Source organism: Pomacea canaliculata, linkage group LG14 (genome assembly GCF_003073045.1).
Source record: "Pomacea canaliculata isolate SZHN2017 linkage group LG14, ASM307304v1, whole genome shotgun sequence".
Classification (NCBI taxonomy): domain Eukaryota; kingdom Metazoa; phylum Mollusca; class Gastropoda; order Architaenioglossa; family Ampullariidae; genus Pomacea; species Pomacea canaliculata.
In genome coordinates, this window is record NC_037603.1 from 18,494,866 (window position 1) to 18,521,358 (window position 26,493).

At 38.1% G+C, this 26,493-nt stretch overlaps 1 protein-coding gene across 7 annotated transcripts in view; it reads left to right on the forward strand.

Moving 5' to 3' along the window:
- The window catches only part of LOC112555964 (dynein heavy chain 2, axonemal-like), a 90,271-nt gene that overhangs the window by 25,513 nt on the left and 38,265 nt on the right, over positions 1-26,493 (forward strand). For 6 of the 7 annotated variants that reach the window (XR_003097568.1, XM_025224585.1, XM_025224587.1 and 3 more), the window contains 20 exons: positions 136-316; positions 1,273-1,411; positions 4,741-4,958; positions 8,024-8,116; positions 10,091-10,216; positions 10,949-11,059; positions 14,889-15,077; positions 15,351-15,644; positions 15,811-15,991; positions 17,662-17,789; positions 18,099-18,251; positions 18,633-18,758; positions 21,002-21,220; positions 22,304-22,421; positions 22,673-22,947; positions 24,265-24,423; positions 24,571-24,815; positions 24,951-25,149; positions 25,384-25,608; positions 26,107-26,211. Coding sequence is in view for 6 of the 7 variants with exons in the window: in XM_025224585.1 (XP_025080370.1) it covers positions 136-316; positions 1,273-1,411; positions 4,741-4,958; positions 8,024-8,116; positions 10,091-10,216; positions 10,949-11,059; positions 14,889-15,077; positions 15,351-15,644; positions 15,811-15,991; positions 17,662-17,789; positions 18,099-18,251; positions 18,633-18,758; positions 21,002-21,220; positions 22,304-22,421; positions 22,673-22,947; positions 24,265-24,423; positions 24,571-24,815; positions 24,951-25,149; positions 25,384-25,608; positions 26,107-26,211 (3,484 nt within the window). In the remaining variant the exon portion in view is untranslated. The remainder of the gene's footprint in view (positions 1-135; positions 317-1,272; positions 1,412-4,740; positions 4,959-8,023; positions 8,117-10,090; positions 10,217-10,948; positions 11,060-14,888; positions 15,078-15,350; positions 15,645-15,810; positions 15,992-17,661; positions 17,790-18,098; positions 18,252-18,632; positions 18,759-21,001; positions 21,221-22,303; positions 22,422-22,672; positions 22,948-24,264; positions 24,424-24,570; positions 24,816-24,950; positions 25,150-25,383; positions 25,609-26,106; positions 26,212-26,493) is intronic. The other variant, XM_025224586.1, reaches the window with a different exon arrangement.

A 26,493-nucleotide genomic window follows, 5' to 3' on the forward strand; every position in this document is an offset into this window, starting at 1 on the left:
TCGTTCTCTGTTGAAGTATATGAAAGGGGAAAGATTATTTTTTTTCACTAAATCTTGTTGTGTTATGTGAAAAGTTAAGAGAATTATGTGATCTATGTCAGCCTTTGACATAAATGAATGTATTATTTTTCATAGGACCACTGACAATGTGTTTACAAGTCTGGAAGAAAACCAGGTTTCTCTGACAACAATGAAGGCATCCCGATTTGTCAAACCCTTTGCTGCTGAAGTAGATTACTGGGAAAAAATATTGTCTCAAATCCTTGAGATGACAGAGATGCTGCTGCTTGTTCAAAGACTGTGGATGTACATGGAGGTAAATAATGTCTGAAAGATTTGCCATTGTTCCACTGCTCTGTCCTTTTATTACATTAATCTACTCAGTTACTCTAACGGCTTGAGATTGTATATCGAGCTATTGGTAGATGAGAAGTGTATTACAGGTAAAAAAGCAGATAGAAAAATATGTAGCTTATTTCTTGACATTATTAGTATCAATAGTAGAGGGAGGCTTTGGTACTAAAAGCACTGTTTGGCAAGTAGGCCTGTTTTGGTCCATTGTGGACAAATGGGGCAATGCAAGAAGGGTACTAACAATGCTGATGCAGTATGCTTGCCACTCATGGCATGATCACTAACCCAGCAGGTGTAGTTGTCTAAGACAACCAGTGCAGACTTGAGGAATAGTCATCACCAGTGTTGATCAGCACCTCTGTTTAAGAAGAAGGTGAGCTGATGAACAGGCCCTTTCCAGCCAGTGGGCCAAGCCAGTTTTGCTGACTGCAGCAGTGCCATTGTGTGCACCAGATTGCATGCAGTCTTAGTCTTAGAGACTGAGAAAGCTCTCTAAAAAAGTGTGCTTTGCTGTGACACTTTTAATCAGTTGCCAGAATAGAAGTTTGATGTGCTTGAGTCCATTTCCACAAAGTGTGCACGAACATGCACTTTGAAAGGAGTCATTGATTTTTCTCTTGAATCTGATATTGTGCCATTAAAAATGTGTAAACTTGTTTGCCTTTGCCATGGCAGGCAACATTCTCAATATTGGTGGAAAGACAGTATGTTAATGCTGGATGTCTTGCATTCTTCATGCCCACCCACCCACCACCTCACCCCTTGTGACTTTGTAGATTGGAAAACTATTGCAATAAAATAATTTTAGGATAAATATAATCTTATGTTCTACACTTTTGCTGGACTGATTTGTGTACTTTGTTATAGTGTTGCACTGCATTTTAAAATATTTCTCTTATCTTGATATTTTTTTAATAGAATATTTTTCTGGGTGAGGACATTAGAAAACAACTACCACAAGAGACTGCTGAGTTTGATGATATTAACCAACAATGGAGAAAGATCACCCGAAAGATCAAATCTGTTAAAATTGTCAAGACGTTCTGTGAAGAGACAGGTATGCTTCTTCATTTACTGTACAAGACAACCCAACTAGGAGTTTAGGTGTTATAACTGCTCTTTAATCAAACAAATTACTGCCTTTGCTCAGTGGGAGTTAGAGGCCCTGTCTGTGTTGTATAGGCGGTCTTAAGACTGCAGTTAAGCTAAGAAAATTGTTTAAGCCTAAGATGGCAAAAAAGGCATATTGCCTGGGCCATCTAAACTCCTTAAGCAAGCAATTTCTTAAAATTTAAGACAGCTGCTCCCCTGGCCTAATGCCTTGCTTAATCAAGATGAGATGAGCTGCTTAAACATACGCACAGTTTCTTAAGTAACAATGGTGCTTGATCATGTTGTTTACCAATTTAATAATAATGATGGTGTGAACATTCATAGATAGTGAAACAGATCTACAGATTTACCCTTCGTCTGCAATTGAGAAGAGACAGAATATTCAGGGATCAATAAAATCCGTTTGAAATATTTGACGACGTGAATTTGTTTAATCTTTTTTTATTGTAAGGCTAGTATATAACTGACCTTATTCGTTTCAGCCATCATCTAAGGCAACAGCGATATAGGGCAATTTTCATTGGTTGAATATATGGTTGCCAAGGAAAGCCTTCAGCAATCCCTGGAAGAATATTTGTATATCACTGACCTCAACCTTTGTGCAGACTTAAACTATTTTTCAGCTAAGCAAGTAGGTAGGGACAACAGGAATTAAGATCAGAACTTAACAGAGACTAAAAAGCGAGTTAAGAATGTCATCTTAAGACAAAACCTTACAGTTGCAGTGGAATCCAGAAAAATTTAAAATTCTTAGTCTTTGGTTTACAAATAACTTAAAAGACTGTATAAAATTAAACTACGATAGCAAGCTTTCTGAAATAAGAGTGTTGTACAAATTATGGTTAAAGAGACAGTTAACTCCATTAGGGAGAGTAGCAATACTTAAGTCCTTAATTTTATCAAAATTAATATACTTTTGGTTACTACTACCTAACCCTCCAGACTTTATTATAAATGACATACAGAAATTTATCTTTAGGTTTGTTTGGAATGGAAAAAATGATAAAATTAATAGAAAAATGTCCATTAAAACTATCCATGCTGGAGGCATGGGCATACCTGATGTTAAAACTTATATGAATGCATTAAAATTATCATGGCTGCGGAAAATAAAGGAAAGCAACCACAGCTGGAAAAAAAATTTCCTGTATACACATAAAATAATAGGTTATTTGCCACTTTATAAATGCAAATAGCTTCTGGACGGATGTACTAAAAGTGTATAGGATATTTGGAGAGAATATAGTGTGTGAAAAACATGAAGAAATTTTGTCAGAACCTATCTTTTGTAACGATAGAATAGCAATTGGGAATAAGCCAATTCCATATAGAAGATCGGTGGAGAAAGATGTATACTCAATTCAACACTTGACAGATGAAAGAGGAAACTTTCTATCATGTCAAGCTGTTAAAAATAAATATGATGTTAACATTGACTTTTTCTCTTTTAGTGGTTGCATAAAGGCCATAAAAACGTACATAAACTTAAATAGAATGAATAGAACAGATTTATCTCCTTCTACATATGACACAAACAAAACTCTAAGAATAATTCGATCAATACAGAAAGGAGCAAGACTATATTATAATAAAATAATATCTAATGCATGTATACCAAACTGTTGCTTAAAATGGGATGAAAGGATAAACAGAAATGTTTATTGGCATGTTATATTTAAAGCAATGGCTAATATAAAAGATATTAAATTAAAATGGCTTCAAATCAGAGTGTTACATAGAATTCTGGGGACAAGAGTAATATTATTCCACATGGGACTAGAAGATGATGTCTGCAGCCTTTGCAGAGATGAAAAAGAAAATATTCAGCATATTTTTTGGAAGTGTAAATATGTTAATGTTTTTGGAAAAACTTACAAAATTGTACGTTAGACAAATGTACAAATGCTACTCAGATAACTATCAGTGAACATTTGATTCTGTTTGGATGCAGTAATAACTTTGAGACAGATGTTGTACTTGATTTAATTTTATTGCTGGCAAAAGCATACATATATTCTTGTAGATTTAAAAAGTCATCCCCCAGTTAGAACCCTTTATCCAAATATTGAAACACAGATATTGAATTGAAAAATTTAATGCATGTTTAGAATTGACCCATGCTCCCTTTTAGCAGGTGACAGAAATCCATCTTCTGGCTGGCCTTAGCTAGGACAGCAAGGATGTAAGAATTACACCCCTTGTCAGTGTATTCTAACAAGCTGCAATTCTGAGCTGACAGATCTTTGTGTCTGGTCACTGACTCATCTTTTCTGGTAAAAAAAAAAGAAAAATTAATTTAAATGTTTAGCCATTTTATGTGACCCTTCAGTCCATAGTAGTGTGGCTGCTGGTTGAAGGTAAAAGTGCATGAAGATAGTGTCTCTATTCTTTCCTTTTATTGGAGTGTGGCTCTTGCTGATATTATGACCTCCATTGGCATAATTTCTCCCTCTACCTTTGGTACATTCTTCCTGTGTGATCTATGTACATTCTGCTGTTCTGCACCCCCATCTCAGCTGCACAATATGGCATGGCTTACAATTGCTGCATGGTGGTTGGTCAGTGGATGTAGTTTTGGCAGATCTTACCTTCTGATAGTTATTCCTCTAAGACAGAGCAATGAAAATGCCCTATCAGCCTTCAGTGTCGATCTAGATGGGCCAAAAGACTGCTGAGATTTTTTTTTTTTTGCAGAGCTTTTTATAGTGGAATAATAATAATAATAAATAATCCCACACTCATAAATATAGTGCCTTTCTTCATCAACCAAAGTGCTTTAAATAGAATGAACTTGTATAGCGCACTTCCCCGTAGAGAAGATAATCTCAGTTATTATAGATGAATCTGTGTACAGTGAAGCCCCTGGCATCCAGGGTCTTGAACCCCCACTCACAGGGGCAGAAATTTGTTTAAAGAACTATTGTAGATCCTGAGCTCCTAATAGTGGGGTTACCTGGTAAGTATTGAAGAAAGACAATGTACAAGGAAAATTTCATTTCTTTAAAAATTTTTATCATATATCTCTTTGACCAGATTTTTTCCATTTGTCTTCCCAGAGTATTGTGTCCTGTTGTGATCAGGAATCTAAGGTAGTCTTTATATGTGAATTCATACTTTAAAAGTGTTTAAAGTAGGTACATTTTTAACTGTTTGAGCGAAACTTTTTTGTGGTATTCTTCTTTCAATGCAGAATGAACTTTATGTGGTATCTCATCTTCATAACTGTATTACTGTGTTGATGGTGCAATAACATTTTTCTTTTGTTACCTTTAGGAATGATGGCTGAGCTGCAGCAAATGAATTTGAGCTTGGAGAGAATACAAAAAGCCCTAGACATGTTTTTGGAAACAAAACGCATGATTTTCCCTCGCTTTTATTTCATCTCCAATGATGATCTTCTGGAAATACTTGGAAATACCAAAAATCCAGAGAACATTCAACCACACATGAAGAAGCTGTTTGATAACATAAAATCCCTGAAAATTACTTGCGTAAGTTCTTTATAAACAGATTGGTTTTAAGCGAATTAAGTGAAGTAGATATGTCTTTTCCAATTATTTATTTTCACATTTTCCACCTTTTGTGTCCTAAGCTGTCTTAAAATTTCCTCATCAACTTTATCTGATGATATGATCATATGGTCAAGTTATTCTACTAGCAAATAAAACATCAGCTGTAGAATAAACTCAAAGCCAAGTATAACCTACCTGGCTAGCTATCTCCATTTGGGTAATCACCCTGCATACCTTATGCTCGGCCGCTGTTGTCCTCTCCCCTGTTGCTTCTCCCCTTTTGCAATAGCAAAAGGGTTTAGAAACATCTCTACGAACTTTTTTGCCGTTAGATGTCTGCACTCTGGACAATTTCTCATCCAGTGCGCAAATCAGAAAGCATTTGAGGCCCTGCATTGATGGGACTGAAAACAGTTTGTCGACCGACCCATTAAAGTAACTACTCATTGATCCCTCAACTCTTCAAGTGGGGTGATTCGTTGCCCTGACCTTGCCGGGATGTCAGAACTTGACATCAGATCAGAACTTGCATCCCAGGGGGTCACAGTGGTGCAGAGAGTCATCCTGTCGAAGGACGGGAAATCTATCTCTATAAATACACTTTTCTTAACTTTCTGTTTGCCCAAAATATCTGACTTCATTGAGGTTGGGTATTTGCGTGTCAAAGTTTCTCTGTTCATACCCTCACCGTTGCGGTGTTTCAACTGTCAGCGTTATGGTCGTGGGGCTAGCTTCTGCAAGTCCCAAGCTCGCTGCGGCAGTGCAGGCCATGCTGCACTTGATTGTTCTCAAAACGCCAAATATGCAAACTGTGATGGGTCTCATGTCGCTTCTTCTAGGGACTGCCCGAAGTGAAAGGAAGAGGCAGCCATTCAGTGCGTATTCGTGAAATCTGGCATCTCTTACGCCCATGCTTTCCATTGTGTAGTGGGAGGCTCCTCAGAAGCATCTTCTGCTGTAAGCTCTATTTCCTACTTGGCAACTGTTGCAAGACCCTTGGCAATGCTCCTATGTTACATATTGCTATGTTCTTTACCTCAGTTTCAAATGAAATCACTTTGCAGATGATTCCTGCATGAAAGAATTGTAATAGCCATCCACGTGTCTCCTGTTTACGGAGGAGTATAGGTTGGCCCAGTGCTCTCAGAAGAAGGCCCAGCCCCTTGCCTTCCACCACCCACTCCTGAAAATGCGATAAGTTTTAAATGCAGTATAGCTCATGCTCTTTCTATTTTTAAACAGGCAAGGAAACTTGTGGCAGAGGTTTATGTCCTCATTGTCCTCCCACACCACTTCCCAAACGGTATGGGCAGCCATGAGGAAGATAAAGGGAAGGTTTCAGGCTGGCTCGATAGGCCATCTGCGGGTTGGAGACTGTTCTCACAGAGGCATGAGATGTTGCTAATTCCTTGGCATCCATTTGTCTCAACTCCTCCTTTCGCACTACTCTCCAGATTTCCAGCGCCTGAAGTTTGTTCAGGAATCTTCTGGCTGTGACTTTTCTTCCGATAACTGCAAAAAGTACAATCTACCCTTTTCTCTCTCAGAACTGCAGCAGGCCCTTCAGAAGTACAAGGACTCTGCACCAGGCCCAGACAACATTTCTTAGCTGCCGACTAATCTTCCACAGGTCTCTCTCCTCCTTCTAGACATCTTTAACTTTATTTGGGTGTCCGGCTGTTTCCCTACCTTGTAGAGAGAGGCAGTCGTGGTGCCTATCCTAAACCTGGCAAAGATCCTTCTGGTCCCAACCCTAACCGTCCTATCACTATTACTGTCAAGCGGTCCGGTGGCGCAACGGTTAGTGCCTGTCACCAATACAGTGAAGGCTGGCTGCCCTGAGTTCATTTCTCGTCTTGGGCACGCTGTTATTTCTCTGCAAGTGGCATCTGTTTACAGGGCTGGCTGCTTGCCATAATATAGCCTCAGCTGCTGGCACGGCGTAAAACACCAATTCCCCCCCCCCTCCTATCACTATTACTAGTTTTCTGTGCAAAACTTTAGAACGCATGGTGAATGCCTGGCTTACCTGGCATCTCGAGTCTCAAGGTCTTCTCTCTAACCTGCAATGTGGATTCAGAAAATGCTGCAGCACCCTGGACCATTTGTTCCAGTTTGAAACTTTTGTCAGGGATACGTTTGTTGGCAAAGAACATGTTTTAGGGGCGTTTTTTTTTATTTGGAGAAGGCATACGACACTACCTGGAAGCAAGATATTCTGTTAGACCTTGACGCCCTTGGCCGGGGTCGTATGCCACTCTTCATCAAGAATTTTCTTTCGCACCACCTCTTTCAAATGATAGTGGGGTCTATCCTGTCTGATCCTCAGGAACAGGAAATGGGCGTCCCTCAGGGCAGCATTCTTTCTACAACTCTTTTCAACATCAAAATAGATTCAATCTTGAAATCTGTCTGTTCAGGTTTGGGGGCATGTTATATGTAGATTACTCTGCTCTCTGCATTCAAGGCCGATCCCTACCATGCCTTGAACTTTTGAAAGTGGTCCAGAAAGTAAAATTCTGTTCTATCTTTACAGATGGGTCTAAAGTCCCAAGCTCTTTCAGCCCGACTGGCAGATCTATTGTCACTGCGGAACTTCACTCCATCTTGCTAGTCTTGCAGCATTTTCACCACTCTTCGGAAAACAGCTGTTTGATTATTTCAAAAAGAATTTTTATTGTTACAAAAAGAATACAGCCACTTGTGATTTAATGGCTGCTATTCTGAATTTATGGTGGACCTTTCAGTAGCAGTAAAAAGGTTTAATGTTGTCTGGTTTTGTTATTTGAGAAAGAACTTGTTCATCTGCTGGGTCAGTCAAATTCCTTCAACAACCTTTACAGATCAAAGAACTGAACTATTCATTCAGATGCTTAAAAGGTTACATCATGTAAATGACAGGGTGTTATTTTCTCAGATTTCTCATCTCGTGATGATTTAACTAAGCCTATTGATTTGGAAGAAAGGTTTTATTTAGACGAGACTTGAAATATGGTTAAAATCTGCAGGTAATAGCTGTCATTTTGATTGTCTCTGTTGCACAGGAAAGAGACAAATGGAAAGTAGCGGGAATGACATCATCAGAAGGAGAACATGTTCCATTTGAAAAGTTTATGTATATAGATGGTCCAGTTGAGGTAAGATCAAACTTAATTCTTATGTATATAAAATCTTTCCAGGTGAGAATGTTCATGAGTTAGCATCCTTTTGTGAATTCAGAATATGAACTTAAAAGTCCTTATATTTATACAAAATTCACCTAGTTTTCAGTAAGCCATAAAATGAAACTTAAAATAAAAGGAGGACAAATCAGTATTACAGTTAACAAAAGTTCCAAATTTATATTGTTTCTTGCCATATTTCACAAAACAGCACATGCTCAGTTATTCATTGGTAATGGAATATACACGTTGGGGAAGTTGCAATCACTATGTTCAGTTGGCACAAAAGTATGTTTGTCTTCAAACATATATGTCTACAAAACTACTGTATAGACAACAGTAGTTCACACACTGTTTTAATTAGGCTTAAAATTCTTAAATTTTCCTGACATTTCCCTCACTCTCATGGGCTTTGCATTCAATTTTGGGTGGGTGGTTTGAGCTGGTAATATGTCATAGTTTTATTTTAGTTTTTGTTTTCTAGATCACTTGTGCTTAGCCAGGGGCTTGTGCTGTTTAGTGGTTAGGGTCACCATGTAGAGATACAATGGCTGGCCTTAACAGAAAGCTATGCTAGCTTGTCTGACCTTTTATGCTCAAATGGCTGCCCGTGTTATGGAAGAAACAAATCCTTATATAAGCAGGCATACATGTAAACAAATAGAAGAGGAAAAAAGCAATATGCTCTATAAAGCCATGATTACAACACAGGTGGTGGTCCTACACTAAAGAAATCCAAGGGAAGCATCTTGTTAATGGCTTCACTCTCTGCACCACCAATCTTCCCCTTGAAGTGAGGATATGTTGGAGCAACATAGAGAAATCAAGGGGAAACATCTTGTCTCTATAGTTAGAAAACCGCATCCAGATCCTGTGGATGTTGGTTTATTCCTGGGGCCATAGTTGTGATGTAGTGGTAGAGATGCTTTAGGGTAAACTCACATAAAGCAATATTGCAGGGTCTAGACACCACTTCGTAACTACAGAAAAAAATATGCTTACGCTTGGTTTCTCTATTTTGCCTCAGATTTTATCTATACACCATCTCTCCTAAACTGTTGATACTTTTACTTTAAAAGAAATATTTTCTGGTCTCATGTATTTAATCTAAATAAAAAAAGGGTGTGACTGGAATGGAGCTAGAGTTACAATCATAAAGTTCAGTTTAAAATATAAGGACATAAATTTCATAATTTCATGGGCCTCATGTGGAAGTGGTTGAATTTTAGGTGGGATCTTTCTTATGCTCTTGAGCAGGGGTGGGCAATTAATTTTCCCAAGGGGCCGCATGAGAAATTGGGATGGTTTTAGAGGGCCGGACTAATAAAGTTAACTCGGTTTTACCCAACACTGTGTATATAGTATATATAGTGGTGGGCGGGCCGGCCAGAGACAGGAGGCGGGCCGGATCCAGCCCGCGGGCCGCCCCTTGCCCAGGTCTGCTCTTGAGACACACAAGTCATCAACAAATTCCAAAATTTTATTTGAAGAGAAAAAAGAACAAAATGGCAGCTTAGGAAAATACCACAAAATAAATGAGGCGCATACTGGTACACATACCAGTGCAAACTGGCATGAGAATGAGAATAGCAAGGAAACATTTACCTTGAAATCAAAACAATTAAAAAACCATTAAGTACTAAATAGCATACCCTGACAGCATGCAAGAAGTTTAAAAGCAACATGGTCATTCCCCATCATTCTGGATATCAATTGCCCTCTCAGAATTTAACTTGAACTCAAGCAACATAGTTAACTTCTCCATTACACCTTTCGATAAAACTAAATGAAGATTTTAAAAACTCAGTATTCTGGTTTTACTTCCAGGACACAGCTGCCTTTAAAATTTGAATGACAAGTCACTTCACATTCAGGACATCTCCAAAAAATATGAACATTGTATCAGCCTCATTGCCTTCTAATATTAAAACATCTAATTTGCTTGTACAGAGCTGGCTGTGTGAGATAGAGCAGTCGATGAGATGGACTCTGAAAGAAGTCCTAAAGAACACTCGGCAAGCTCTAAAAAAGATGCTTTCTAAAAGGGATAAATGGATCAAAGACTGGCCTGGCCAGGTGAGTAATTTTTTAAACATTGAACTCCCCATCTCCCTCTGATACTCAAAATTTTTCCTATGTGTGTGTGTGCACGTGCATATACATGTTTGCATGATGTAGATATGTATTTCTGGCTTGCATATATTTATGTTTGTAGAGTAAAACCTCTTTGTTAAGACCTGTTTAGTTGTTTGTTTAAAAAAAAAAATAAAGTACATCTTAAAATGGACTTTTCTTGCTGACTGTTCACCGTATATTATGACAATCTGCAGAAAATAGTACATTTTGAAAGAGACTACTTATTTAGTGGGTCACATGTCATTTCCACCCAAAACCACATTGCCCAAGCTATTTTGACCACCTGCCTGAGTCAAATCATCCCTGCCATAACCATATTGTCACAGCATCAAAAGTTGAATTGTTACAGGCCCTAGAGAGGAATCGATCACCAAGTAGCCATTAATGTCAAATATTTCCAACAGAACTATGTGTTGTTCAAACAACTTCACCCACCATCTTACTAAACAATACTTGTACTTGGCAATGCACATTCAGAGAACTAATTTCACAATGACACATAAGTAAATTTTCTGTTTAATCTATTTTTCATCAGACTTGTGAATTTTAGCAAGTCTTAAAAGGGAGGTTTTACTGTTTATGTTTGCATCAAAATCACTTGTTTGAGTATATGTTGCAAGCTGTGATCATATATTTCAGGGTTTGCTAAACATGACTTCTTATTTCTACCAGCTGTGCATCACTGCCAGTCAGATCCAATGGACATGGGATGTGACTCGAGCCCTTATACAGGTCAAAGAAACAGGGGAAAGACATCCACTAAAGAGGCAAAAGAAGAAGGAGGTGATATTGGTGTTTCTTGGTAGTGTATAGAAAAATTATTACTGTTCTCAGAAATTGGTGTAAATTGTACTGAAAAAAACATCCATTCACCATATGCATACCTCAGCTTTCTGTCAACTGTGTATCATCTTCCACGAATTTAGCACGATGCTGTTTTACATTAATTGTTTGAAATTTTTTATAGTAATGTGCTTGGAGGAGAGGATATTTCAAAAAAGGACAGGACTTTCCAAGTTAGGAAACTACCACAGGAAAAAAAGGGAAGAAATGGTGAACATGAGCTGTGGCATAAAATATGTTTTCCTTATGATTTATCTAAAGACACCACTAGCAGTAGACTGTAGATAAAAACTAAAGTAGACATTTGTTTTACTCATCGTAGTTAGTGTTTGTTGCATCAGATGATAGATGAGAGTTTATTTGTCCCATCCAAAAATGGTCTTATTTAACATTTTCATGTCACTTTCGTGTGAGCCCAGCTTCTCATGTCTTTAACCCTTTGTACCCACCTGTGATATCAAATCCTTTCTTTTTATTTAAAACAGCATATTAGATGTCAAGTTTGGGTCTTGCATAGACTGGTTTGTTCCCCTTATAGCCCCAGCTTCCAGGGGGAACACCCTGACCCATTTATTTCACTTTTACTTTACTTTTTCTCTCATACTGGCTCTTTCATAAGATGTATTCTTTCTTGGCAAACTCTCCTCCTCCACTGTTTTATATTTCTTATCTTCTTTCTCTACCCATCTTTCTCCTCTGTTCCTTTTCCCAGAATGCCTTCTTTTCCTTTGGTGTCTTCGATGCGGCCTCCTCTAGGCCCTCTGTGTTTGCCCATCACATCAACACACTTCTTTGGTCTTAACTTCTAGATGTTGTTTTTTAAAACTTTTCTTTTTTTCATTTTACATACATTTAGGCAACAAACATGTCAGGGATACTAATAGCGATGCTATTGTGCCATTCAAGAGATAAAATGAATTACTGGGAGCCCCTGTTTCTGAAAAGATACTTGTTTCTTATTAATAGAGACTGCATACTGTGCCACAGTAACAAGAATTTACATTTTGCTGAAAGGATAATAAAGTCCAAAGCTTCATCAACATTCCTAGTTTTCCTAATACCAAAAATAACAGCTTCGTTAAAAACTTAAATTCACCTAAATGATTATGATTATTTCATAGTTTTAATAATAATAATGGGTACTTATAACTCACAGCATCATGACCAAGATAGATTTCATTCTCTGCGCAGACCAGTCATGATAAATGAAAGATAATAGACAGTGGACTGTGAGGCATGTATAGGGACACTGAACAACATAAAGATGAAGTACAAAATAAGAACGTAAAGCAATGGATGAAGGGATGTAGATACTATAAACAGGGTAAGATGGAGTTGTTACATGATGGTTAGCATGACAGTATTGCCAGGGAGTTCAGAATAGTACTTGAGGGATAGTACTTTGTGAACTGATATGTTTTCAGAGAGCATTTAAATGTAGCCTTGGAATCAGAGTGATGAATGTGACATGGAAAAGAGTTCCACTGTTAGCAGCACAAAGGAGAATGTCTGTTGTCCATATGTGACTGTCTTTGTGGGAGGAGGGGATAGAATGCCGAAGTCTGATGAGGAGCAAAGGTTTTGGGCAGGAGTGTGGACAGACAAGATTTCAGTAAAGTAGTAGGGGAGGAGCCTTCAAAGAATCCATAGCACAGAGTTGAGAGCTTGTAGTCTATTCTAGCTTTAACTGCATGTAGCCAATGAAGAGAGTGAAGAAGTGGTGTGACGTTCAAATTTGTAAGTCCGGAAAACGAGACGAGCAGTTGAGTTCTGGACTTTCTGAGGCTTGTGAATGAAGCCAGCAAGAAGAGAGTTGCAGTAGTCTAGTTTAGACAGAACAAATAAGCAGATGAGAATTTTGGTGGTTGAGATGGACAGTATGGCGAATGAAGCTGATCTTCCGGAGCTCATTGCATGCAGAACGACAGATGTAAGGAACATGTTTATCAAGAGACGTGTCGGCAGACATTATGTATCCTAAGTTACGTGTTGAAGTAACAAAAGGAACATTGGCATCGCCTACCTGAACAGAGACAGGCAGTAAAGGGTAAACTCTGGCTCTCCTCTTTGATAAAATGAAAGCTTCTGTTTTTTTTTGTCATTTAGTTTTAACTTGTTGTTAACTTGTTCTAATATCAGAAATACAATCTTGTATGCTCTGAATAGTAGTGTGTGCCTGAGAAGGAAAACAGCTGGTATACAGCTGAGTGTTGTCAGCGAAGGATTGATTGGATATAGAGTGAGATTGAATTAGAGTAGTAAGCGGCTTGGTGTACATGATAAAGAGGATGGGACCAAGTACAGAACCTCGAGGGACCTCTGAGCATATAGAGCAGGGGTGGGCAGTTAATTTTCCCAAGGGGCCACATGAGAAATTGGGATGGTTTTAGAGGGCTGGACTAATATAGTTAACTCAGTTTTACCCAACACTGTGTATATAGTATATATAGTGGCGGGCGGGCCAGCGGGCGGGCCGGCCAGAGACAGGAGGTGGGTCGGATCCGGCCCGCGGGCGGCCCCTTGCCCAGATCTGATATAGAGACTGGTGGAGACATGCAGCCATCCACTATAATAGCTAAGTCCTATCTGAGAGATGTGACTGAAACCAGTCAAGTGGGGAGCCTGAGATGCCATAGAGAGAACTAAGTCTATAAATGAGAGTAGTGTGGTCTATTGCAGTGGTTCTCAAAGTATTTCGGACCGCGGACCACTTTACTTAAGTAAAAAATATGGCGGACCACCAAGGCCTAAAAATCACTCTGTACTATGAATTTCAAATTTAAATTGCCGCATTTGTTTCATTACAATTCAAAACTAACTGTCCTTTTGTAACAGTAGTATAGTAATAAGTTGACATAAAACTACATACCTCGTTATTTGTAATTAAAATGTTAATGCGAAGAATGCATCACTTTGCTGACCTATGACGACTGTCAGCCGCGGACCACCTGACATGCCTGCGGTAGTGGTCCGCGGTCCACACTTTGAGAACCACTGGTCTATAGTATCAAAGGCAGCAATTAGGTCTAACATGGGGAGAAATGAGATGTCACCTCTATCCAGAGCAGACAAAATGTTGTTTGTCACCTTAAGCAGGGCAGTCTCTGTGATATAAAAAGTGCAATAAGCAGACTAATGGAGAAAGCAAATTTTCATAGTTAAGAGGGTAAAAATTGCTTCAGAACTATTCTCTCGAGGATTTTGGAAAGAAATGGCCAATTTTAGACTGGGCGGTAATTGTTTAGCTTGTTGATATCAATGGTAGGGTTTTTTTTTAAACAGCTGTTTCCCGAAGGCTGTTTTTTAAAAATATGTAGCTGAGTGGTGGGGGTTGTGGTGTGATGACAACAAACTTCCAACACTCGAACAAAGGCAGGAACAGTCAGCAGGTGTGCGTCCCTTTAATACACGGGCTTGTACAATGGCCATGGTTGTATCGCATCACTAGAGGCGCTAAAAATCTCAATCTTAATTAATTTTGGAGAGATACTTGGCATCAATTGTTAATTGTAATATGCCATCACCAGTTGATTTTTGAGTGTCGCTATAAAAGAATTAAGATTCAACATTTTTAATTCTCTTGCTGCGATATAACCTTTGCTGCTGACACAGCATTATATGACAACAAACAACACTGGGTTTGATTTTTATTGCAGTTTCTTAATTTTCTTGCCATGATACAGCCTTTGCTGCCGACACAACATTAAAGAGCCACGAACAAACTTTTTGATATATATATATTAAGTAATGGTTTCATGGCTTGTTACAGGTGAAGATGTTATCCAAGTTCTCTGAAGCCATTCGAGGCAACCTGACTAAGAATCAGCGCAACAAAATTGTTGCATTGGTTACAATAGAAGTTCATGCCCGAGACATAGTTGAGAAACTGTACAAGTCAGGCTGCAAAGATGTGAATGCCTTTGACTGGATGAGTCAGCTGCGGCTTTACTGGGACAAGGTATGAATTTTGATGAATATGTGCCACCAGAATAAATACTCTTGTTATTTCTTAGTCAGGGGTGGCTCTAATCTTACAGGGAATTCACACCATTAAACTTTGTCAGAGGGCAAAAAACAAGAAGAGATAAGATACCTATGGTCTGTAGGAATGCTGCAGGTAAGGATATTAACAAACAGTTCATCAAGCCACCCACATGTGCTCAATAGAGATACATAAAGAGAATGGGAAAATTTTTTCCAAATTTGTCACTCCCTTTCATTTCTGTAAAAGGAACTGGATGACTGTGTAGTACGTCAGACCAACACCCACTTTCAGTATGGCTATGAATATCTGGGCAACTCAGGTCGTCTGGTTATAACACCACTGACTGACCGCTGCTACATGACGTTGACAACAGCACTGCACCTGCACAGAGGGGGCAGTCCCAAGGGGCCTGCTGGGACAGGCAAGACAGAAACCACCAAAGACTTGGGCAAAGCCCTGGGAATGTATGTCATCGTGATCAACTGCTCTGATGGACTAGATTACAAGTCCATGGGCCGCATGTTTGCAGGACTTGCACAGGTATTTGTGGGGCATGTCTGGATTTTTTATTCCAGTCTTAAGTTTTTAGTCTGCCTCATAATGCTGTGTAGTGTATTCAGGGAATAGCCTTGTTTTGCCAGTAATATAACAGGTGGGAATTTATTCTGTTTGGAAGAGTTTAAAAAGAAATAATTGTGTTTTGCAGACAGGAGCATGGGGCTGTTTTGATGAATTCAACCGCATCAACATTGAGGTCTTGTCTGTGGTGGCCCAACAAATTCTGCAAATCTTGAGTGCTTTATCGGCAAACCAGGATCATTTTGTATTTGAGGGCCATGATATGAACATTGTGTGGTCATGTGGGTTGTTTATCACCATGAATCCGGGTAAATATTGTACTGTCTTTCAGATTTTGACCATTCACATCTTGAAGTAGAAATAACTACTTTGAATACAATTTGTTCTCATTGGTTGGGAGCAGAAAACGTGATGGATAATAATTATTTAAAGCCTAACCTTAGTCAAACATGAAATTAAAGTTACACATTAATAAAATATATATCTTTGCCATTTGTTTCTCATGTAAACATTCTTATTTTTTAAAGGAAATGTTGTTGAGAAAAGCACATGCCTGTTAACTTAAATTGTAACTTCTGATGTCATTGAAGGCCATAGCAGGTGTCAGAACAATGCATGTGGCTTAACTTCGCCTGTATTGTGCCCTAATCTGCTCCAAGCCTGATTATAGTTCCATCATCTATGGCTCTACTCAAGATACTTTAACTTCTCAGTCCCATCCACCATCTGGGGCTCTGCCTCTGCCCGAAGGCCTTCCACACCACTCCACTACAAAGCTTGGATGTAGATACTGGTGAACCTCGCTTTTCTCCTGCTTCTTGAAACTCATACTTTCCTATGTCTGTTGCTTAAAAACTCCTCCTGAAAACCCGCCTTACCATTCCATTTTCCATCCTGTATTGGCTGCCCTGTATTTTCACAGTTCTCTAGAGCAGAACACTTTTTGATCATTTCCAACTCATTGTCTGCTATCCAAGCTCATCTTTTCTTTCAGAGTGAGCATTCTCTTGTGGTCCATTTTCATGCTAGTCATGCCACTCTTCTCCTCTGCAACAAAGAAATTGTCTTCATTTGCACCTCTGGCAATGCTGGAACAGACCAGGTCACTAAGGCAGCATACCATCTTCCAGGACAACTATGGTCACTGGTGACTGTAAGTCTGCCATCATGGCCTACATCCAGTCATGTCGACTTTGAGTCCGACAAACCTATGCCAGGCATTCTTAACTTTTAGTGGATTAATCCCCTCCAGGTTGACATCTTTCATAGTTGAGCACCTTACATTCCCTGCACTTCAGCAGGTCTCACACCAGTTTTATTTTGCTTACTCTTTATGCCTTGTTTTGACATGCTAGACTGGTAGTTATTATTTATAAAAGCTGTAAATTTTTAAAGTTTAATTTAAATTAACCTGTAGCAAAATGGGTTATGATGTGAATAAGCAAACTTTCTCCCACAAACTCAACCAGATGCAGGAAGAGAAGGTAAATGTACTTTAATGAACTGACTTAACTGAATGTCACAGCTGCATCCCTCTACAGCAAATTTCAACATTGCATTGTGAACAGCAATAAAAGTGCAACAGCTGCTCACTCTGTTGTGTTGCTGATCAGATTTCCAGTATGTCTGTCCTCCCATCCTGTTGAAGGCCTAAACATTTTTGCAATGCTCCTGTAGGCCTAAACCAATTAAGCACCGAAAACCCTAACCAGTCACTGCAGTTTACACTTCTGTCAATTTGTAACATTTGTTTGATCTCTGTGATTTTATATTTTTCTGGTGTGACAGTTTATTAACATTATTATTTTGATTTGACCTTTGGTGCTGAAACAGTGTTAAAACAACAACATACTACTACCAAGGACTGATTTGTGACAACAATATGGTTCTCTGAAGCAGAGTTAAAAGTGGGGACAGTGTACGTTGAGGTTTTCCTTTCTGGTAAGATCACTTAAAGCACTTATTTTCAAACTTCCAGGCTATGCTGGTCGTACTGAGCTACCAGACAACTTAAAATCCATGTTCCGTCCCATTGCTATGGTTGTTCCAGACTGCAATCTAATTTGTGAAATTCTGCTTTTTGCTGAGGGATTTGACAACACCAAGGTATGTAAGCATATAATTATCCTACTTCTAAGAAAGGAAGTGTTTTTATTGATACCATATTAAGAATTTGTGGGGTTTTTTTTCTTTTTTTTTCCTGCTACACACAAGGTTGAATGCATGAAAATGAGAAAAAGAAAGCAAGAGAGAAAGAGAGAAGGGGGAGGGGGTGGGGCAGGGAGATTGAAAGAGGAAAGAATAAAATGCCAAGGAAGTTAGAGCTACAAAGTACTGATAACATAATAACATTTGAGTAGGAAAAGGGCTTTTCTCCACCATGTTTTGAACATTCAAAATAAAGTCTCTGTGCAGGTTCTGGCAAAGAAGGTATTCACGCTGTATTCCCTGGCTGTGCAGCAGTTGTCTAGACAAAATCATTATGATTTTGCTTTGCGAGCTATTGTATCAGTCCTTCGCTATTCGGGCAAAAAGAAGAGAGCAAACCCAAACATGTCCGACGAGGAGGTATACAGATATAACCTTGATTGTCTAAACATATAACATCTCTTTTAGGAATTTACATCACAGTGGCATTTTACTTATTCTTCATTTCAAAGTTGTTAATTGTATTCTTTCAGAATCTGTGGTCAATGTGACTGTCTAGTTGTGACAAGAATGGCAAGACCTGGGAAGGGTCATAGATAAAAAGATTGATGTTTTATTATACTTTCACAAAATAATAGGAAAAATAAGGGGAAATTTCAGCATTCCCCACACTCTCCTCCTCCAAAAGCATACCTTCAACCTATCTTTTCCTAGATTGTGGATAAACTGAATATACTCATGTAGGGCCTTGGTAGGTACTGTTTTCAATTTTTGTTTACTAGCAGATCATGTCTTTTCCAGCTAATTGTCTTGTCAATGAAGGACATGAATGTGCCCAAACTAACCTCTGCTGACCTCCCTCTCTTCAATGGCATCATGTTGGACCTCTTTCCTGGTGTGGAGGTCGCTGCTGTTGACTACACTGTGGTAAAGATGGCCTACTTACTATTCTCTGTAATGGCCACAAACGCTTTCACTTGCATTCTGCATTATTTAATAATAACGTTGGTTTGGGAGCGCTTTTTCCCCCTTATTAAAGGTGGGCTCAAAGCTCTTTACTAAAAAAGAAAAATATACAAACATAACTAGAATGGATGCTGGTCTCAAAAACAGTTGTAGAATCACTGTATATTTGTGACCTTTGTCTATCACAGTCTATAATTGACAGACACTGTCAAACTGCATGATTACCGCTTCTGATGATGATGATGACTCATGAATGTTAAGAGTGACTGTCACCTTGTTTTCTGCCAGTGGTGGGGAGGTGATGTCGTTTGGCTGACTTATTGGTGAAGAATCAGACAGTTGAGATTTGGAACATACACAATGCTTTATTACTGATTTGTCTGACATAACTTTTGTCTCTCTTTAGTCTCTTGTTACTCTTAAATCTATGAACACTAGTTTTAAGAAAGACATCAAATACAGGGTTAGCTCCACATGGTGAAGCATCTGGAGGAAGGCAATCAGAGTTTGAAGTCGACACTGCCGATATCACTGCAGATCTCAAATCTAAGTAATGACAAGATGGTGCAGATGTGACAGTAGAAATAAACTGGCACAGGAAAAGATGAAAAGTGGCACAGACACAGAAATTCATCCAGGAATGTAGCAAATATTGTAACAGATGTGCTGATGAACATTACACACAAAACTTCATGCACATCAACAAACAAATATGAAAAGTGAAGGAGAGGAGTCACCCTTGAGCCAGTTAGGCAAAGGGATCTCGCGGTCCACATTTATTCAGACATGTTGTATGGGTTCATATTTTAGGCTGTTACAGTAAAAGACAGATCTTTCTTATGCTCTCAGGACATACAAGTCATCAACAAGTCTCAGAATTTTATTTGAAGAAAAAAGAAGAAAATGGCAGCTCAGGAAAATATCACTAAATACACGTGGCACATACCAGTACATAGTTTATAGTTTAATTTATTCCTTGTTACTCCTTTAAGAGCATGGGGCTGCAGCATACCAGTGCATATACTGGTGCAAACTGGCGTGAGAATGAGAACACAAACATGCAAGGAGTGTGTACCCTGAAATCAAAGCAAATAAAAACCATTATGTACACTGAAATAGAGTACCCTAATAGATAATATGTGTCACTAAATAAAGTTTAAAAGCAGCATGGTCATCACCCATCATTCTGGACATCAATCACCCTCTCAGAATTTAACTTGACCCCAAACAACATAGTTAACTTATCCAATACACCTTTTGACAAAACTAAATGACGATTTGAAAACTCAATATTTTGGTTTTACACCCAGGACACAGCTGTCTTTGAAATTTGAATGGCAAGTCACTCCACATACAGGACATCTCCAAAAAATATGAACATTGTATCAGCCTCATTACCTTCGAATTTTAAAACGTCTAATTTTCTTCACAAATGAGATATCTGATACATTGAAATCAAACTCCCCTCTGTATGTGTAAAAAGACAATATATACATTTTATTTTCTTAATTTTAAGAATCAACATTCCTGCAAACTTTGTTATAAATGAATTACTACACCAAAATAATATTCTTTTTTCCTGCAAAAATACACGTGTATTATTAACTTCTACAATCATCAAAGGCTCAGCAATCATAAAACCACTCTCAAAATTGAGAATAGTTCTTAAAAACCTGTATTAGGATAAAAATTGTGAAGGCTGAACTGATTGTTGTCTTCATCTGCTTCCAAACTACTTCCCTTCTCACCTTAAACAAAAGCTTGGGAGGAAGCAGAAGAGACATATGCACCCATTGGGCAAAATAAAATTTCTTGATAAAATCCAATAATTCTAAGTCAAGAAGTAAAAATGCCCCTGAAATTGTGTGGGTATTTCAGAAATGAATGGGGATCCTACCTACCAACCATAAGCTACACTCAATGGACACAATCATATAACCTGGGATTATGTCCTACTCTAAGTACAGAACAATTATATATTTTCAAATTATTTTTTATCATTGTAATTTTTCCCCTAGACTTGCACAGGAAAAGATACTGTACTAATCCTGTCAAATTGAGTGAGAATTGTCATGACCTACTACTGGTTATTTCCTCACTAAAATATTTGGGGTGATTCCAACAGAAAAAAATTACATTACTTACTCCAAGCATAGTGTACTTTTCTTGAGTCATTTGACTTTTCTTTGTGGTTGATTTTACAGCTGGGAAAAGCACTTGAAAAAGAGCTTAGATCTCAGAAACTACAAGTCACTCCTCATGCTGTAACTAAAATAATCCAGCTGTATGAGACCAAGATGTCTCGTCATTCAGTCATGAGTGTTGGCTCAACACAAGCTGCCAAGTCTGTGTCATGGCATATTCTGCAGGCAGCCATGACTAACCTCTGTCTTGGTGGTGACAACAACTTTCAAGTTGTTAAGGTAGGTTTTAAATTAAACAATGCCACAGCCTCACTAACCAACCATCCCTCCCTGCCCCTCCCTCTCATCAGGCCTGAGAACAATGAATAAATAGATAAAATCTTTAACAAACCAACCCCGGGAAAGACCACCAAGGATGCTGATCACACTTTCAAAAATAGTTCCCTACAAATCTGTTTTTTATCCACTGTCTTGGAATATAACTATATCTTGTCATTATTCCCCTTGTTCTCTTTTATCAGTTTCACAGAAAAGTTTGTCTACTTCAGTCAGACGCTGTCCATGCACTGTCCCTTGAGTACACAGAGTAAGACCTTTGGTAAATTCAACAAAAATTCAGTGAAGAGCACCGTCACACGAATATACCGTAAATTTTGTACTGTAAGGCGCTGCTTTTTACCCCAGCAATGCAGCTTGTTTGCAGATTTTTCAGATGTTGATTAATTTTTTTTTGTTGAGCTCCATATTAAAGTGTTAACTTTTTGTGTTGTTAAGTGTTAACTGTTCACATTTTTAAATCAAAAGCTGCATACAATTGAAGAATTCAGACTAGCTGCTGAAGCACACAACCTCATCATGTTGAAAACAACTACAACGCAGCTTTCAAGTTGCTACAATGTGGCATGTAAAAAAAAGTGCAGCTTATCTGTGAAAAAAGTAGAGGTTTTTTTCTTTAAAATTTTGTGGGTGTGGCTTATATACAGGTGTGTTCAACAGACCGAAATTTACAGCAAATCTCCTGACTGGCCATCTTTTACTCTTTTACATGTCCTGCTCTTCTGCTTTTTTACCCCGCTTTCTGATGTCAAAATCTGTTGAGCTTATAGGTATGCATTCAGACCAGTAATATGACGTCATTCATACACATTAGTACACATACAGTTGCTGCTATAAATATTTGTATTAATACATGTATTACTTTAACAACTGATTTATGTCTTTATTGCGTTTCATGTCAACAAAATTAACTGGCTGACTCAGAGATATTTTAACTGCATGAATTTGAATGAACATGAATCCTTCAATTATTTTGGTTTCAAGTACTGTTAAAGACTACATTAATTTTCTGAGGGACTGTTGCAGGATTTTCCATTAAACCCTAAGGCACTGTCACTGGCAGAACTTTATGGAGAATTTGACCTTTCCACAAATGAATGGTCAGATGGAGTATTATCTTCTGTCATGCGAAATACATGTTCTGGTAAGTTTGCAGTTGTAAAATAACAGCCGTGGGGAATCTTCCCCCTTCCATCCCCCCACAAAAAAATTTTGGAGGCATCATGCTGCTACTAACCTGACATGGAATATATGAAGACTGAAACTCTGTCCTGCTTTATAGTTTAATCATAAATTTTCAGATATCATATGATAATCTTACATTCATTGCATTTCTGATTAAAATATGTATATCTATATGTGTGTATATATTTATTTGTTTGTTTTACAATATAGACGATAAACTTGATGAAAAATGGATTGTCTTTGATGGTCCTGTGGACACTCTGTGGATCGAAAGTATGAATTCTGTCATGGATGACAACAAAATTCTGACTCTCATCAACGGGGAGCGAATCAACATGCCAGATCAGGTTTCTCTTCTCTTTGAAATTGAGGACTTGGCAGTGGCCTCGCCTGCAACTGTCTCGCGTGCAGGCATGGTGTTTGCTGACTATGTAGACATGGGCTGGAAACCCTATGTGGAGAGCTGGCTGGAGACCAAAGATACGGTAAATCAGAAAAAAGGGAAAGCAGTTCAAAGAATGAGAATCCATCATTATTACAAGCTGTTGCTATGGAGTGAAGAGCAATCAGCAGTCACATCGAAGTCTGTAATCAGTTTTTTTCTGTGTTCTGTGTTTCAGTTGGTTTGTACTCGTTTTGCAATATTTTAAAACAAATTGTTGGGTTCTAAAATACATTTAAAATACACCAGGCTTTAAAAAAAATGAATAACTAAGGGAGAAAACCCTTGGTCAATTCTGGAATTATTTAACATGAATTTCCTCATTTGAGCAATTATCTCTTTAAGAATGATTGTTAAAAATTAAATTAAAAATGATGACATTAACATAGTTTCCTTAGTGTGCATAAAATTTGCTGAGTTTAAAAAAAAAACCCACAATAGATAACATAGGAAAAAACATCATAATGTTTATAGACCAAATAGATTTAAAAATGAAAAAAAAAAAAAAATAAACCTTTCATATGTAAATCTCTCAAAATAAACTACTTCCTTTGCACATCAAAAAGAAATTTCTTGAATCCATAGGACATTCCAAAAACATTTCTCTAAACAGCACTCTCTGGTCTTTATATATTTGCCGAGTTTTATTTCAGTTTGTTTATCTTCCTTTTTGCCTTTATTTGCACTGTTTAAGGAAAACTGTACAGCTAAAGGTATATGGAGTTACATCCCATATATAGTACTTTTTTCCTATAAAAATTGGCATAAAATGGTACAAACATGAACACTACAAAGATGGCAGCATGAACATATGTGTGATAGGAAATTATGAGCGAGTTCTAGTCCCGTCTGGTGGGCTGGTACCTGACTGTCTGGCAACCATTTCTCATTGCTGAAAGTTTGCTTGAGAGTTCGCATTATTTAGTGATCACATTAGCAGCAGCAGGCAACAGGCAAACAGTTGCCACAAGAAAATTTCAGCCCCACAGCAACAATTGAGTATTGTTTCCACGAAATTAGTATGTATTGTGTGCTAGACAATCCTGATTATATGTGAAATTAAATACTGTAATTTATGCCAACTGCATCACATGAATGCAATGATTGACTTACTTTATCAATTAATAGATCCTGAAAGGTCATAAGAAGGGTACAAAATACCAACGGCACAAATGTAATTGTTACTTTATGGCCAGACATAATAATAATAATATTGAAAGGTTTTCTGTATCATTGCATCATCTGTGTCTGTTCCGATTTTTTGTCTAACCACAGACTATTTTCAGTTGGTCTGCTGGATACTTCTCTTTATTCTAGTCCTAAATGAAGACAAACAGGGAAATCTGGTCATCTTTTTCAGATTCTGGCTGAAGAAGTGAGAAATTCTTTCAATAAATGGCTTTTACGAACTCAAAAATTTCAAAAGGAGAACTGCAAGGAGTTAATACCCATTGCTGAACTTAATGGTGTGGCATCTCTTTGTAAACTTTTTGATGCCCTTGGGACTGTTGAAAATGGGGTGAGTTATAAAATTCTGATAAAATTTTTAAATTATTAACTTTTCAGTAATGCTTTTGGTGAATTTTTTTTTGTTTGCACCTATGTTTATGGTCTGTTATCCAAAGGAAACTTTGGAAGAAACTTCTGGTCTCAATTGTTTTTGCAGGTGGATCCCTTGGATTCAGAATATTTTCCCAAGATGGTTGATATGTGCTTCCTTTTCTGCATGATTTGGTCTGTCTGCGCCTCGGTGGATGAGGCTGGACGCAAGAGAATAGACAATTTTGTTCGCGAACTGGAGGGTTCGATTCCCCACAAAGATACAGTTTATGAGTACTTCGTGGACAGCAAGGCTAAGACCTGGAGCCATTGGGAGGATAAAATTAAAGGAGGATGGAAGTACAACCCTGCGTAAGAAACATTTTAGATGCTAAGGATGGGAAGAAATGGGGTTTGTTGACTAGATTGACATTTGTAATCAGCATAATCAGTTATTTAAATTTTCTGATCTCTCTTCATTTTAAGAAAATACTTTTATATTTGCAGGGTTCCCTTCTTTCAGCAGATTGTACCTACAGTTGATACAGTTCGTTACCAGTTTCTTATGAAAACACTCGTAAACATTCGATGCCCTATCATGCTAGTGGGCCCAGTAGGAACAGGCAAAACATCTGTTGCAGAAAGCACTTTGCGCAGCATAGATGCATCAGTTTTCAATGTTCTGACTGTGAATATGTCTGCACAGGTAAAACATCATATTCTGTGATATTACTTTAGATTGCTATGTTTAAATCAACATCTTAAATATGCAAGTGATAAGTGTCATGTTCTAACATAGTTCCTCAGATGAAGGATTCTTGTCTTCATTTCTGGTGTCAAGATAATGTAGCATTTTCACAGTTGCAAGTGGCATAACTTCATTTTTTTTGTGACAGAACTAACCAAAAGAATAAGAGTTGCTCTGTCTCTTCCTCAACAGACCTCATCAAATCAAGTACAGGACCTGATTGAGAGTCGAGTGGAGAAACGAACAAAGGGTGTATTTGTACCTATCGGGGGCAGGAAACTTATCACTTTCATGGATGACTTTAACATGCCAGCTAAAGATGCTTTTGGCTCGCAGCCACCACTAGAGCTCATTCGTCTTTGGATTGATTATGGCTTCTGGTACGATCGACAGAACCAGACTACAAAGAAAATATTGGTAAGCCTGTAACAGGGGAGAGAGGAGTGATTAGTCTTCTACTCATCTCAATAATACAACACATCTGATTGAGTGTTCTGTTGTTTTATTCTGGTGATGGTTGACAGTGCCAGTGAGACAAAGCAGCAGTTTCTAACCATTTTGCGCACACATTGCCTGTCTCCAAACCTATTGTTCACTGATAGGGCAGAACATTGCTTCTATCTCAGCACAGTGCATTAGACCGCTATCCCATCCTACCATAAGCTAGTATATTAAGAGATAAGTCATAAATAAATTGCTTTTTCACAAGCTGGCTTTCGGATACTGCTAACTTTTTGCTGTAATAAGGTTATTAGAATAAACTCTGTTAGAATGCTGCCATAGTAATGATTTTAAATGCGCTGCATCCTTGGATTACAGGATATGTTGCTGCTTTTTTACCAAAAATAGCTTTGTTGGTGCCATTTACAGGATCAGTTTAAAGATTTAGCTGCTGAACTCAGTTCTCTGTTACAGGACATGCTGCTGATTACTGGCATGGGCCCCCCTGGTGGTGGGCGCATGATAATTTCCCGCCGTCTGCAGAGTCGATTCAATCTCATCAACATGACTTTCCCACAGGTTGGTCACAAAAAATGATGCATATTTGGGCTTAACAGAATTTCTTAGTAAAAGTAATTTGACTTCTACATCTTTCATACATCCATAGTCCTAAAATCACTTCTACTAAAAGTCTTTACAAGAGATGAAAGTGTGGTGCAGATGGGAAGATGAAAGTTTATTGTTTTACATTCCAGGAGATTTCCAAGCATGATTTATCCTTTGGTTTCTTTTAATTTACGTAAAATTTTGTTATTGATTTCCTACCCTATATTAATGCTTTTGTTTGAAATATGTTTACAT